Raw genomic sequence first — 16,366 nt, forward strand, 5'->3', positions numbered from 1 at the left:
AGACATGGATCTGAGCAAACAACTTACAGAATTTTGTGGCATCAAAGAAGCATGGTATTACCGGTTTAAGGAGGACACCTAAACATGGCAATAAACTATTTGTATTAAGATTATTTGCTGAACGTTGTAGTATTTCACATTGTTAAAATCATCTATCAAAATTTGTTTATGTCTACTCTACTCCAACTTCACCTTATGCCTTGTACTTAATAGCTAGGGCAACATTTTTTCATCTCAGTTCACCAGATGTATTGTCCCCTTGTTTTCTGAGTTGTCCAGCTTGAGAGTGACTAAACTGTGCCTGGCCGATGTGTTCAACTGAGCTACCAGCAACAGTGCTTAAAAGATATGTGGACTGAGGTGTTATTCAGGGAAATTGCTATTACGGCTGCACACACACACACACACACACACACACACACACACACACACACACACACACACACACACACACACACACACACACACACACACACACACACACACACACACACACACACACACACGATGTAGAAGATGCCACATAAAATCTGGTGTCTAATGCGGTTTTTAGAGAGACGTTATTATCAACACTCCCTCAATCCTCAATCTATTACATTACATTACATTACAGTCATTTAGCAGATCTATGCCGTGCTAATATTGTATATGGTTGCAAGGAATGATGATGTCACTGCCAAGATGCCAATTCTAAACTCTGTTATATTCTGCATTCACATCATCTGTTCCATGTGATTAGGCTCACTGGAATGTAGTAAAGCCTGTGAGCTATAGTGCAGGATTCTGCTACTATACTCTCACATGATACACAGAATTTGCTGCATTTTATATCCAGCACGCATTAGAGCATGTATTTAAGCTGTCATTGCTCTGCCCAGTCTTACAATTTTGTCAAGCCTGCTTCAGCATTGCTCACCTAAAAACTCAACAGATAACTGTAGCAGTCACTTGATGAGAATACTACTTCAAATGTATTTTTCTTACATCATTTCATCTGCACCTGCTTCAAATCAAGTATGTGTACAAGGCCAGGCAAAGTTACGTGAGTAACGGCCCATTTGCCTTCATTGGCTGAGCTGCCCCTCAAGAAGAAAAATAAAAATAATTGCTTTATTTTTGCGGTATTGGTTGCATAATAATGAGTAACACATAATTGCTTTTTGTTAATAGTTAGTTTAAATCAATCAATGATATCATCCAAAGGTGTATTTCTTTTTGATAGGCATACCTCGCGGCAAACAAATGGGGTCATTTAATTCATGCTTTTTTTAGTAATGTAATTCACAATTTTCCCAATCTTGCAAAGTGAAGATGTCTACACATTCTTTACTTCTTTTCCACAGTGCATTTAGTGATGATTTGGCTCTTTGGATCATAACAAACGTAGGCTAACTACAGCATAACAGCAGTGAGATGGATGCTGCATTGTGACCCGGAGGGATTGGCTGTCAGCCAGGACAGCTATAGTGCTCAGTGCAGGTGTCACAAGGAAATAACTGTGGCGAAAAAGCATTTTATCAGAAACTATGAACTAAGTTTAAAGAGAACATCTCTTGAGGTGATGGAGCTGATTGCATATTCATTTCCAATTACAGTATGCTATAAATTGAGCATTAGCATAACACTGAGCAGGTCATTGTCATGCAAAACCATCTCACTCAACAATGCAGAAAGCATGTTGGAAGAGCATTTCTATACATTTTAAGTCAAAACTTGTAGTTATTTGAAGGGTCACATCCATTTAACAAATACAAATAGTGTTTGTACAATCCACAATTAACCTATTGTGAATTTGTACCATGGGCTGATGAATATATTATTTTTTATATGCATTTAAAAATGAATAGTTACATATATTCCCTTTATCTCCAAAATGACATGACACAGATATTATAATCTATAGGTCTTTATTTACTTTTGCAGATAACATATATTGCAATCATGCTTTTTCATATAACACCATCTAAAGACATTTATTATATGTTTTTTACATAGAATATTTTACATTAGGCCCATGAAACAGCTAGAAATATACAAAACAATATTCTCTTACTAGACATCTCTATTACATTATTGTTATTGTTATTAATATTATCATCATCTTAATTATTACTCTACTCTGTTATTGTTATTATATTTTTTACAGTTGAGAGAGATATGTGCTTTAGTTTCTGAGATAATAATATTATTGCAGAAAACAGCAAATAATATCACTTTTTTTGTTCAACATTTAGACAAAAGAAAAACTCAGGTTGTACGGACATTCACAGATACATGTATTACACAGTCCAGTTTACAACATCATTCAAGAGAGAAAACTGCAGTATGGTAACTTTATACAAAATTCACGGAACCCTTTGTCATTGCACATTTTAATTCACATATCTTTGAAAAAAGAACATAGATAAAAGAAAATAAATGGGACTGGTTCAACCTGATTCCTGTCGCATGTAGCTGCCACAGAAGCAAATTTTCTTGATCCTCCTTCATAGTAATACAGTGATATCTGTGGTCTGTCGCAAAGTCAGCTTCTACATAATATGTTTTTATATTGCCGAGAAAACTTGATATGTAATAATAGGTTTTTCATTACCCTATAAAAAGGAGTAGTTTCAGTGGTGTTGGCCTACAGTATGTAGCATCTTGCTATGTCCTGTTGAGTTAACAGTGCTTTTGCTGGCTCTGTCCGCTGACTGAGCCAAAGTTTCTCTCTCATCTGATATTGGAAATTTGCACTCGCCACAAGGATAGAAACACAGTTTGGCTTTTACTAAAATGACTGAGTGAAGGCAATCACAGTTCATTTACACTGAAAGAAATGATGCTAGCTGAATAGCACATAGAAAAGATATGACAATTTGGATCAGCTTTCGAGTGCGCCCATGTACACACACACAAACAATATATATATATAAATATATATATTGTTTGTGTGTTCATGTTTTGTTGCCGCTTAAGGTTACATGTTGAAATAATGGGAGAAAATGGCAAAAATTTGCTGATAGTTGATTGTTTTGTTTTTAAATATAGCATTAATTGTTTCAGTGTTTAATGGTGGTATCTGAGAGCTGAGAGAATTTGGTCACTTCCACCTTTGTTCCTGAGGAGTGGGTTACTAAATAGATATACAAGTAAACGGTTCCAGTCGGAAAAGTGGAGCTATCATAGAAATCCATCATGCAGTCTCCAGTGCAGCAGCCCCCGGAGCTTATTCATTCTCACAGTTTAAAATATAGATCTGAATTAGCATTGACTTATTGCAACAAAACTCTGTCTTTCCACTTTACTGGTTGTCAGGAGAAAGAAATTCTACTTTTTCTAAATAATCTCAGGCATAAATATTGTACGCACAATGCAAATGTGGGATTTATGTATTGGCTACTCTTTTATCGTTAGAGGTGGTAGTTTACAGATCCAAAAATTGTGCTTGTAATGTAATGGATGCTGTATTTGCTACTTTACTCCATAGCTTTTCAAAGAGAAAAGAGGAGTTACTTGATTTAATCCAGATATATTCAGCAGGTCAAATGTCTGCACCAATCCTTCTAACGCTACTATGATTTTGGTCCTTCTCACTCTCACATATAGAAAATGACCTAAAAATGATTCTACAAAAAAGATTTAGACAACATACAAAGTTATTGTTCTTTAGAAAACAAAGAAACAATTATAACAGTCTCTTGCTATTTATCCTATGTAAGTTATTTTTGCTGTTGTCCCAAGTTTCAATTGAGTCAAAATAAAAATTGGACGCCTCAAAATCCCATACTGAACTTGTGCTTTTCAAAGGTAGCCCCAGACATGGGTGGTAAACATTTCAGGTGAACTGCAGGATCCTGCAAGGGAGTGATAGTCTGTCTAAATTATATTGTACACATACAAGCAGATTTGGCCTTACCTGTTGCACATTCCCATATTGTCTTTGCCATAAATTGGTCTGTATTCAATTTTCACTTCACAAACTTTAAAATTGCATTTTTTTCACCTAATACACTGCAATCATCTTAATGTATGTACTTCATAAACAAGCAAAATGCATTTAACCAATATTTTTCTTTGTACAGTAATTGTAGTTTAGTAGATTAATTAATATCTTCAAAGTAGCACAATACTATTGAATCAACACGGGCCTCCAAATTTAAATTATATATTCAATGTACAGTAATTTCCTAAGTCACATTTCCTTTTCTAAAAAGACTAACTTTTTTTGCATAATGAAATTGAAAATATCACAACAATTTTGCTGGGTAGTTTGTTTTTTCCTCATAAGTTTTATAACTCTGTATTATACAAATAAACAAACAGAAAAACCCCTAAAAATAACTGCGTAATCAGGTTGGTCTCACGTGTCCCCAGGAGGTAGGTGAATAAAAACAGACATGGAAGTCTGGTGGTCGTTCCCAACCTTGATTATGTTTTTTTCTGTGTAGATCGCCAGTCTGCCCGTCGAGACAGAGAGAGAGGCAGGAGTTTCTAGATGTAGGCTTCCTCGTTGGCAGGGTTCTGATTCTGGTTTTCTGTTTGCTGGTCTGGGCCGTTTTCCTGAGCCTTCACCAGTGTCACAGGCTTGAACATTATCCGCAGACGCTGAAAGGGAGAAGCACGGATATCACACAGCTGAAGAAATCGCTGATGGTGTTGAAATTACAATGAGACACTGTCACACAGCATTAGTGGAGACCAAACAGCTGCAAAGTTTGTGAACCAATAAGCTGTAACAAAATACACCAGCTACACAGCTGTGAGCTTGATGAATGGTTGTAAACTCAACACGATAGTTTCAGGAAAGACATCTATATAGTTTCCCTGATGTGAGTTACTCATATATAATTCATGGGCCAAATGTACTAATCGAACAAACCTTAATCAAACCATCCAGGAACCTTTCAAATAATCTAAACTCTGGGTGCAGTGTAGGACCTGGGATTCTGCAGCATTTATGTGGAGTGTTTGTGAAACTAAGCTTCCGCCTGGGTGCATGGCTGGCTGATTGCTACAATTAGACAATCAACCATCAGCTGGTACTGCAGGATCTGACACCTGCACATCGCCTCTGACAGCCTCTGTTGCACTGCCTGCAATTATGGCCCATTTATTCCGTCAGTGGTGGCTATAAAGCTATATCTGTCACTAGGGAGTGCATAGATGTAAGGTTATTGTTCAGCACATTATGGATGACTGCAAATCAAAATGCTCTTAATGTAAATGGCATGCTGAAAAAAGGCATTATGCGTCTCTGATTGGGATCATCAGATCAATAAAAATGCAGCGTACCATTTTGCTGCATACAAATGAATGAAATGTATTGAGAACTGGTAAAGCAAAAAGGCATCTAAAATTGTTTAACAGAACGAATTAGAAAATCTATTTTACTAATCCTTTTATCACTGTTCTACTCCTCACTGTAATTCATCTCATCTTTACCGAGCATGCCTATGTGTTGGCTAATTGGATCATAATGCAGTTATAATGCATAGAGCAAGATCACATTGGGCCTATTTGAGCATTTTACCATCCAATGTGTGTCTTTATGCTGCCAAATTACTTTTCAGGTACTACTCTCAGAGCCAGCCATTATGTAAATATTGTAAATGTAAGTGAGGATGATATAAATCCTGGATCAGTATATTCTGGTAAACATGTTTGAGCCAGATAGTCGGTGAAAAATCTACAGGGTGACCTTGAATGTATATTCAAACTTCCCTTCATGGTTAAAACTGACTGTAAAATCTGCAGGGCTTGCACATTATTATATTATCCTCACTACACATCAGCCTCCTCTGCATTCCTGTTGGATTGGTCTGATCATGCAGTATGTAAAAATATATTTGAGCCCAAAAGTAATCTACTTGAAACTCTTAACACAGACCCTGCCTCGCTGCCGCCTGCAGATTAAAATTCAAACCAGCTAATACAGTAGATGTGTGAAATGCTCCGACGTGGGTGCAGTGATGTGCTCTGCGAAATCTGCGGCTATCGTATTTGCATTACACTTACTAAAACTCTCCATATTTATATACCATTATACATATTTGTAAGTTTAATAACACTTCCTTTAAGTGTATGTATTTATGATTTAATTTGCATATGCGGATACTAGTACTATTTGCTATATGCATCTGGTAAATCTATTTGCTTTGCAGCAAAAAAAAGCAGTCAGATAGTATTATTTAAGTAAAATGCATCAACTACTAGACAGAATCCGCATTGATCTTACCTCTTTGTATGTGCCTTTGAGTGTGAGGAACATGTAGCCCATGTAGCCAGGGATGAGAGTCATGGAGGAGAGGGCCATGCACCACCCAACTCCCTGGCCCCAGGCTGGAAACACGTAGTCACCCATGGTGAGGGGAACCATCTGCACTGCACTAAACAAGAAGACACCCTGGACAAGAGGGACAAAGAAATATATCTCAGCATCTTCTTCGTTATCATGTTTTGACACACACACAATTCTAGGCTATGAGAATTATTGCAAAACTGCGGAATGAGCTTTGAGTCTTGGATGATCTTTGGACAGAACAGATGCACTTTGTGATGTAATATGATGGTATGGTGAGATAATAATGCATTTTAAGCATAGAGCACTGAGAGTTAACTAAGCCATAACACTTACAGCCACAATAAGTGGAGTGAACACAACCCAGCAGGCCTTCCACCACAGAGAGGGCCTGTAGCCGATCATTTCCTCAATGTTGTCGTAGAACTTGTCCACACCTGGAACCAAATATGAAAAAATCATGAATAAAGTTTTGTTAGAGTTGTGTGACATTAGATGTGCTCCATAAGGTATTATCTCAGATAGGTTTGGATGGATGGATAGATGGATAGATGGATATATAGATTTTACCGGATGGAGAATACATCCATTTTTAGATTACGTATACATAAATGTGGCTCACCATAAAACCATGAAATTGAGATGCACTCAAAGAAGACCAGGAAGAGCAGGCACATTCCACTAGCTGAGTAGTAGTCAAATAGCTTGAACACATAAAGTCCACCCTGTAAAAGGAGAGAAGTGGAAAACAAAAGCCAAGAGGATAAGACACATAAAGGCGAAGGGGGAAACGTTAAAGAAGCAATTATAGTATTGAATGTGCAGGACAGAAGTCAAGTGGAATAACATCGAGGGCAAGAGCACCGACAGCTGTGGCAGGTGAGCGTTGACGTTTCATTGCTGACGACAAAGCGGTTCTGTATGGCTATTGTGTTAATGAGAATGTGCACTTCAGCACAGGCAAGACCAGTGTAAGCAACTCCTCCAAAGATTTCATGTCTGTCCACCATCTCTTGCAGCTATCAGGTAATTGTAGAGACCAGTTCAAAGAAAGACCTGCTACAGTTTGTTAACTCCTAACCTGTGAAACTTGATACATTTTGGGGTTCCCGGAGAAGCAATTGGGGTAACTGCCTCATTCTAACAGGGCTGTGCATGTTGGCTAATGAATAGCCAGTTTGGCAGAAGTAAAGGGACAATGCAGGGTCTTCAAGTGTCATTGGCAACCATGGCCTTGGTCTGCAGTGATTCTGTCATTCCCACTAACAAGTAGGCAGAAACAGAAGCCAACTTTTTGTTGACTGTTGGTTCCATCACTTATTTTTATTGATTTTTTAACTTTTGATTCTAATTGGGACAAAAGTACTGTTGTATGTATGTATATGTGATAGATAAACAGGTGAAATACAAGGTACAGCAGTACTCAGTAGTCATTTTGTGGGGTGGTGTTTTGAAATGCATGATAGGGAAAATTCTTAAAGCATCGCTTTTGACCTGAAACAGAACATTAAGAATTAATGCCAACCATTTTTATGGCAACCTGCTTGTTAAATTATCAGATATTTTCTGTACAAAAGTGGAATTTTTAACCTTAGGTCACTGCTAGAGGTCATCCAGCCCCGTCTCCAAAAAATTACATTTCCCATCCCAACTGCATTGTGAGTTTCGAGGTTCATGTATTTTGTCCTGTATAACGTTTGCTTTTGAAGTAAAACAAAGGAGTCTGCAGAAGTCCATGTTGGGATGAGGTCAGGGTGCTGGATGGATCAAATAACAAAGGGCTTTCAACCTAGAGATTGATGTTTTTATCTTGTATGAACCAAGTAATTGTGTTCCCTAAACATAACCAAGTATTGGTTTTGCTGCCTAAATTTAACCAACTACTTTTGTTACGTTTTTGTTTTGTTTTGTTTAAATTGCGTAGTCATTTTAAGCCATTTAACAGTTGGACTGACAGACAAATGGACAGGCAAACAAACTGACCATGTCATTATCCTTATGGTCCAGCAGCTAGCTGGTTAATAAGTGAAATCATGGTTGTGAACTTTTGTTTCATGTTGTTTCATGTATACAGACTGAAACATGATGCTAGATGACCCAAACCACTTTGTCCGGTAGCTACAGTGTCAGAGGGAGTATTACCCCATGAACTTTTTACTTACATGCATTTGGGATTTCATATGAGGGCCTCTTGAAGAGCTGAGTTAACAACCTAACTTAGTTAACATTCCTGCAGGTTACTGGGTCAGCTGCTGAGGTCAACACAATGGTGTCCTGTAGAATGCTAACAAGTCTGTGATTTTTTTTTATTATCCCGTGAAATTGACAAAGTCAGAAATGTAAAATATGAAATACTTATAAGCATGTTGATGTCTGAATACTTCAAGTGTTTTCTGAGTTGATTAAAGGTAAACAATACAGACTCAATATGAGCCGAAGATAGCAACAGATATAAACCTTGTCATTAAGTGGGAGGCTGCTGTGGGTGTATCTGAACTTACTTGCCAGTAATGTCTCAGTTAGTGGATTATCTAATAGGAAAGAAGAATTTACCTGTGTTATGTTGGACAGTCCAATGATGTAAGAAATAAGGCAGACGACCGCGATGAAGATCTCTCTGCGTTTTCGGAGAACGTGAGGGAATTCGTCAACCAGTGCAGTGATGAAGCCTTCCACTGTGCAGAACTGGAGATATGGCAGTCATTTCAAAACTGTGTTACGTAAAACACTGTCATCACAATAAAAACATTAGGTCAATTTCTGAGGTTTAGAACTATGATGTCAAATATTACTGTATCATTATGGACCATAAACCCCAACTTAGTCAATTTTTGTTGGGATATCTTTACCTGACTGTCAATTCCCAGCATCAGCAGCATGGAGAAAAAGAGTATTGCCCAGAGAGGAGAGATGGGCAGCTGGGTCACAGCCTCAGGATAAGCCAGAAATGCCAGGCCAGGTCCTTAAAAAAGACACATTTCATAGACATTATGACGTGTGATTGCAATGTCACACTAACAAAAAACAGTTCAAAATCAAATTTGTAAATAAGTTTAAAAATTGAATGTTAAGTTTATTTTAAAAACAGGTTGTCTGCCCTTTTTTTAACAAACATACTCAGCCGTAAAGTAGCTGTAATACTCGATAAATCCAAAGTGTCCTGGAAAAACCTAAATGTTTGTGCTGAATGTCAAACGTGAGTTTTTACAAAGGACAGAGAGTTTTTGCAAAATCACTGAGCACCGAAAGAATAACATCTCGCAATTTCAAGGGCAATTTTTTGCACAATCACAAATATCTCTTCTTGGTGCCTATTGTCACTATTGACTTTCAACATTGATTGCAATTACCTGAGGCTGCCACATCAGCGATAGGTCTCTTTGTTACATTGGCCATGAATCCCACGATGGAGAAGATGACAAAGCCAGCGAACATGCTGGTGAAGGAGTTGATGCAGCAGACAATGACAGAATCTCTGTAGGGGAGAGACAAAGCACAAGGCAGCCATTGTCACGCCTATATCAATTCCTTATCAACCCGTCACACATTGTCGAGATGCACCGGGGGGAAGGGACGGTGGAGAGCCATTTTGGATCCTGCTGTAGCACAGCAGCTGAGTACATTTATATTGACCTGTTCTTTTAAAATGGCAGTTAGCTCCAGCTGTTTCAAAGTAGCGGGAACCATAGATGTGCGTAGGTGGCCTGCAGACCAGTGTTTATCAGAGAATATGACAGAGGCTGAGTCAAACCTGAAGTCTGAGCCTATGAGTTTAAAACAGAGGGTAGAACCAAAATAATAATAATAATAATAATAATACATTTTATTTATAGAGCACTTTTCAGAGTACTCAAAGACGTTTTACAGACATTTAAAATCAGCATTAAAAGCTACACACTAAAAACTTAAAACTTAAAACACACAGCATTAGTCAGACATTAAAAGCAGTTTTGAAGAGGTGAGTTAATAATAAGGCTGAAATAGTCCCAAAATAGAAGGTACAGCAGACACTATGTTGCCAGGAAACCAAAAATATTCTCAAGAAGAGACATCTGCACAGTCTGCTTGAAAATGGAAAAAGATGTGTGAGTGACCGTTGCTAAACACTGTGAACAGGTAATGAAAATGCGTCATATTTTAATCACCTACCTGTATACGTTGTTTTTGAATGGATTGTAGCTGCCAAGAGCAATCAGAGAGCCTAACCCAAGCCCATATGAAAAGAAGATCTGAGTGGCAGCATCCAGCCACACCTATCACACAAAGATAAAAAAAAGACATTCAATTAACCAGATTGATGTTAAACAGAGATATTTATTTAAAAATTGGCTAGATTTGATTTGATTTTACTGATGAAATTGCCTTGTTCGTCATTATCTGCCAATTTAACTGGCCGGGCTGACCAAACCATGTGCCCAAAGGCATCTTGTCTCTTGTTAACCTTTGATGTTAATAGGACGAACTGGGAACAATACTTGTGTCGGCAACTTGTAAGACCTAAGTGCTGTCTTGTTATACTTGGTCCTATCCGACTCACTCTGATTCCATTGCATCTCATCTTGACCTAACTCGGCAAGACCTTGCCTTGTCTAATGATGTCTCTCCACACCTCATATAGCTTCAGCTCATGTTCTTCATGAGCCTTCACGATGTGGCTAAGTCATTTAGTCACAATCATTACAGAATAACAGATAACATCATCATCATCATCATCATCATCATCATCATCATCATCATCATCATCATCATCATCATCAAAAAAAGAATCAATCCTATAGGGCTTTTTATTAACCCACAACAGGTAAACTTCAGCCTTTCAACAGCTATGTGAGACTTACTGTATACTTTATAAAAAGTCTGCATCAGCAAAATCAATACAAATATGCAAAATATTTATATATCAATATTATCAAGCTGCTCGAGGGTAAAATAGTTGGAACATAAACTGATAGTTATACTTCTTTTTTTATGGATGTGTGCTAATAATTGTGCATAATTTCTACTCTTTTGCTGCCCATGCAATTAATAGTCATTGGTATAACTATTATCTGTTATTATTTATATAGTGTACTCACTGAAAATCTATTTGGATAAGAATGTGCTCTTCGCCACTAGTGCAGGTACACTGCAGGCACAGTAAGAGACCTGTACTATGGTATTACTGTAACAGTAATACAACCTTGCCCCAAATAGTAAAAAACACCTCCCACTGGGGCTACGCTTATCCTTCGCAGCCACCTTAATAAATAGCTAAATGTATCCCTGAACAGAAACATTTTTACACTTCGACTGGAAACAGAAAGCATACCTCAGACTGCTTCAGTTTTTCAAAGTCTGGTGTGATATAGAAGAGAATTCCATCAATTGCACCGGGTAGAGAAATGCCACGGCAAAACAGGATGAACAGCATAAAGTAAGGGTATGTGGCTGAAAAGTACACCACCTGTGGGACACAAAGTTATTGTTAGAAAAGAAGAATAGTGTCTATCTAAACTCGAAATTGTTAAATCACACAGCTAGTGAGCACCATTTAACTTTGAATATTTGTCCTGCAAGGCAAAAGAATTGTAGAAGAAGTGAAAACTGCTAAGTTGTTCCACTCCTCGTGTACAGTGTTACAGCACTGTGTGGCACCATCCCTACAGCACAGAGCAGCACAGTGACCTAGTCTGCCATTCCCCGGAGGCGAGATGACCCCAGAACGGTTGGGTTCAGCACACTCTCAGTGTACTATTTCCCTCCTTATCTGAACTAATTTGTGTTATCAAAGTCAACACAGTTCAGATCATTTGTTAGAAAATAAACTGAATAAGACATGAACCAACAGATATACTGTCATTGACACTGCTTTTTATAAAAAAAACAATGATGAATCTACATTAAACAACCATTGATATAAAAAGTGAAAAAGGCTAATCATACATTTGTGTGGTTTGTAATTGTGTAGCTCACTGGGCAGATCATGGCTTTGCAGCAGTCAAATGAAGGCCTTTGTATCCCTTTGTGGAACGTGTTGGTGCTTGTCATACTTAGGGTGCTTTGGATTAAAGGGATATTGGATGTTCAGTGTTGTATTGCCTTTTAAAGAGACACGGACAGAGAGTGGTTGGCAGAATACGGCATGTCAATGTATTGTCTAACTTGCAAAAGGAAGAAAATGTTGTTTTATATCATTTTCAAATATTTCATGAGAGAGAGTTAATCTTATGAAAACATTGTCACTTAAACTACATTTTTTGCTCAACCTACACTAGTTTTGAAGTAGTATGAAAAAGTTATGTGACCCCTAAATTTGACCAATAATCTAAGCCCTTGAGTATAAAGATGAAGCAAATTCAATTTACAATGGATTTTATTTTTACATTTTGTTTAGTTCCCGTGTTTGTCTTTTACTTACTTTGCCAGTCCAGCTGACCCCCTTCCAGATACAGAAATAGACCAGCACCCATGCAATGGCGAGTGTGATAGCCAGTGGGATCCTGACCTCCCCAGGCTTCTCCAGACCATCGGTCATCTGGTGCATGTTACGTCTGCAGGGGAGAAAAGTGTGCTTACTACAACGCATAAATGCATCATGATGTCATACGTGCAGCGTGCATCGGTGCACACACAAACATGCACGCACATGTCTAGTTACTCACAAAAAGCCCTCTCCGTGGCTTTCTTTTCTCACCCCTGAAGCTTTTTTTAAGGCTTTACAGTCACAGGGAGTCATGCTTGCATGGCTAAACTGATTTTTTTCTTTGCTCTTATGAAAAAAAATCTTAGGTTTGTCTGAGGCTCATTATTGTATGCGCACAAGTTCTCCTCCTCCAGAATTATCTAGATGGATGGATATTAAGGGATTTGGTGAACCATTGGATCCTCAGATCAACATTGCCATGTCAGACTCCAACTCTGATCCTGATTGTGAACAGTAGAGACCATGACCTAAGCTTGAATCTGTTCATAACAGAGCAGTATCCTTGTGATCTAAACAGACTCTTGAGTCCAGCTTACTCCCAGAACTCCTGCACAGCGCTGGTGAGGTTTCTGGTGTCTGGGATGCTGTAGTTGGTGTAACAGCGATCTGTGTTCCAGGGATTGCCACAACTCTGCCATGGTAGCTCCTGAAAATTAAAGAAAAAAAAGAGAGAGAAAAATCACACAGACAGCTCTTTTTACTCGGACCACTCTCCCACCGCCGGGTCCCATTCTCTGTGGCTGTCAAGCAGCCAAGACCATGATACTCATTGAGATTTCATGCTTTTCTCAGAGGAGTGAATGCCTCATCGCCAAATGCATTTATCAATACCTTGTATACGGCGCTAATTATGTGGGAAAGGAAGTAATACATGTCATACTCTGTTAAGAGCTGTTCACCCTTATATAAGAGCTGCTGGCAAAAATAACCAGCCACATAACTTCAAAGGTTATAATGTAAAAAATGACAACCTGGGAAAGAAAAACACAATAAAACCGGAGATTTGTTGCGATTTAAAGGGGCACTTGTTTTAAATGTTTTTTAGTAGGAATCGAGGAAACTAGACTACCTTTTTGCCTTTACATTTCCAAGGTATTCATCTCCTATTATATCTTTTTATTAGGGTACCACAATAATGTAAAAAAACAAATACTCACAGTAGTGAAGGAGTTGTACAGATAGTAAATAGCCCAGGAAATGATTACAATGTAATAGATATTTAACCAGAAGGACAGAACAGCAGCAGCTATTCCCACACCTGAAACAATGAGAGAGTACAGGCATGTTACATTGTGCTAAAATATTTGTGTTGGCATAAAACGGGAACAGAAATATATTTAAGTTGATTTTTTTTTAGTATTGGTCTTTCACTGTTACATGGTTACAAATAAATAATTACCAACTTGAACTGTCAATCAACCTGGCTTTTATCAAGCGGCTAGTTAACATAAAGAGCATAGTTTAAGGCCTGAAGGACAATGCAAAAGTGTATTTTACCTTTGAAAATGGGGGCCAGCTTCCACACTCCAAGTCCTCCAATAGAAGTGTACTGACCAAGAGCCGTCTCCAGAAAGAAGAGGGGCATCCCAGCAAATATGAGGGTCAAAAAGTAGGGAATCAAGAAGGCCCCTGAATGAGAAGTGAGAGGCAAAGGTGTGTAAGTGAAGGTGAATCATATCTAGTAACATTCATCATAATCCAGATAAGATATTAGGTCAAAATAGTATTTCACTCTGCGCCCCTGATCAGCGTGCAGGCTTTCGCTTGTGCGCAATTACGCACGGCTTAAATGGAGGGGAAATACACTTATACAGCTTATTTTTATTAAAAACCTCCGGAAGCAAACTGGCAGTTTTTGGTTGTCGAGATCTTTGCATTCCTTTTGGTGAATGGGTAAATGAAAAATTGCCAAGAAATTCCTGATTACCTCCTCCGTTTTTTCCACATAAATAAGGAAATCTCCAGACATTCCCGAGTCCGATTGCGTATCCGACACAAGAGAGAAGAAAGTCAAATCTCCCTCCCCACGTTTCTCTTTCGGGTAACTCATTTTTCGTCTTCTGCACTTTCACCACCAAGGTTTTGGGTTTGTCGTTTGGCGTGGTAGTGGGCGCGTCATTCACGGTCTCCGTTAAGACGTGTCCGTCCGAGGCTTTGGTCCCGTTGGTGGCCATGCTCGCTGTGCGTGTCGGGTAGTCCTGACCAATGGAGAGGAGGTGGTTTCAGCACCGGTCCAGGCAAACAGCAGCTTCTCTCCGTCGCTTACACCCAGTTATCCAAGATAACGTCCGAGTGGAGACGAATAATCGGGGTAATGAGAGTGATCAGGAGCAGCTTAGCAGCGGTCCAGCGACCCTGAAAACATAATTATATATGCTTACATATAAATATAAAAAATGCACAAAAAAAGACAAGACGCAAATCTACTTGTTTGAAATATCATATGGGTCTAATGTCAGGTCTTAATAATGAGTGATGATTTGCGTAACTCTGGCTTAATTCTTTAACATATTTACATTATTAAAAAAAACAACTGTGATTCTTATTTTCAGTTCATTGAAACTGGAATCATGTTCCCTGTTAACCGAATAACCTCTGAATTTTGCGAGAAAAAAAAAACAAGATTAAAGAGGTGACTAAATTGCTTATCAAGGTGGTCAATCTAGTGGCATGTGTTTAAGAATAAGTTTTACGTTACTGGTTAAATATAATTGTCCACGGTAACTGTGCATGCATCTATTCTGATTCCATGACATTTCTTCAGGGCTGGATAGAAAAAAAAAATGGGCCCCACCATCCGTGAACCCCACGGGATCAAATAAAGACTTCTCATGCAATAAAATTCACTTTTAATTGCCTGGAGTGAATGCATGTTAACAGAAATTTAGAGCCTGCTCTTGTCTTTGAGTCATTATGCTCCAAATTCAATGGCCCACTTCCTTCTGCTCCGGTACAAGAGGAGAGCGATTAAACACATTTAGGAGTCAGGCGCAACGATAATGTCTAATGAATCACCTGGAGAGGCTTATAACTCACTGGAGTTTTTGAATAGACAATTTCATTAAGTATCTGCGGAACAGAGTTACATTTTTTTTTTTACATGTATTATAGTTACTAGTTAATCTGCATTAGATGCATGGATTCACCATTTTAGCGCATGGTTTGAGCAAGGTTCTGCATTTACGTTATTTATTTATTTTTACTTTTAAAATGCAAAATAAACGCTCTCTGCGCTCTCCATCAACTCGCGTGCGTAATAGTGAAAGGCATTAATTATTCTATGAGGCAACACGGTGACAAATCTGTTGATGTTTTAAACAGTAAAGCATTTCACATCCAATCTGTTGATAATATTCCAGATTTATTTTACATTTGACTTCAAAGAGACGCACAGCCTCAAGACAAATTGGGATTAAGTGAAGTAAGAATGATGGGTTTTTTTTCTCCACACAGATCACACATTTACATTTGGCAGATTTAAAATATTTGGCTGCAGGATTGAAGTATCAGATTCGCTAATGACCCTCCTGAGATGAGTCTCTTGCCTCGTAAATAAGTGCAGACGCACATCCGTGCACATCGCCAAATTCCGCGCATCTGCATTTTCCAAATTCCTCAGTGAT

At 38.4% G+C, this 16,366-nt stretch overlaps 1 protein-coding gene across 1 annotated transcript; it reads right to left on the reverse strand.

The window, feature by feature from the left end:
• Nucleotides 1-4,473: 4,473 nt before the first annotated feature.
• Nucleotides 4,474-14,917, reverse strand: slc6a1b (solute carrier family 6 member 1b). Its single transcript, XM_054616607.1, has 14 exons — nt 14,671-14,917; nt 14,241-14,372; nt 13,901-14,001; nt 13,280-13,389; nt 12,678-12,810; nt 11,589-11,723; nt 10,430-10,533; nt 9,631-9,755; nt 9,130-9,242; nt 8,834-8,965; nt 6,903-7,005; nt 6,617-6,717; nt 6,218-6,385; nt 4,474-4,587 (listed from the first exon to the last, which is right to left on the reverse strand). Exons 1-14 carry the CDS (start codon nt 14,915-14,917, stop codon nt 4,474-4,476), a joined length of 1,818 nt encoding a protein of 605 aa, XP_054472582.1.
• Nucleotides 14,918-16,366: the final 1,449 nt, after the last annotated feature.

Source organism: Anoplopoma fimbria, chromosome 17 (genome assembly GCF_027596085.1).
Source record: "Anoplopoma fimbria isolate UVic2021 breed Golden Eagle Sablefish chromosome 17, Afim_UVic_2022, whole genome shotgun sequence".
NCBI lineage: Eukaryota > Metazoa > Chordata > Actinopteri > Perciformes > Anoplopomatidae > Anoplopoma > Anoplopoma fimbria.

Coding starts and splice junctions, on each gene's coding strand:
- slc6a1b (XM_054616607.1), bottom strand. CDS start 14,917: ATGGCCACCAACGGGACCAAAGCCTCGGACGGACACGTCTTAACGGAG. Junction 7,006..8,833: donor GACTGTCCAACATAACACAG/GTAAATTCTTCT, acceptor CTCCTTTTACAG/GGTGGACTTTATGTGTTCAA. Junction 6,386..6,616: donor TCACTCCACTTATTGTGGCT/GTAAGTGTTATG, acceptor CCTCTTGTCCAG/GGTGTCTTCTTGTTTAGTGC.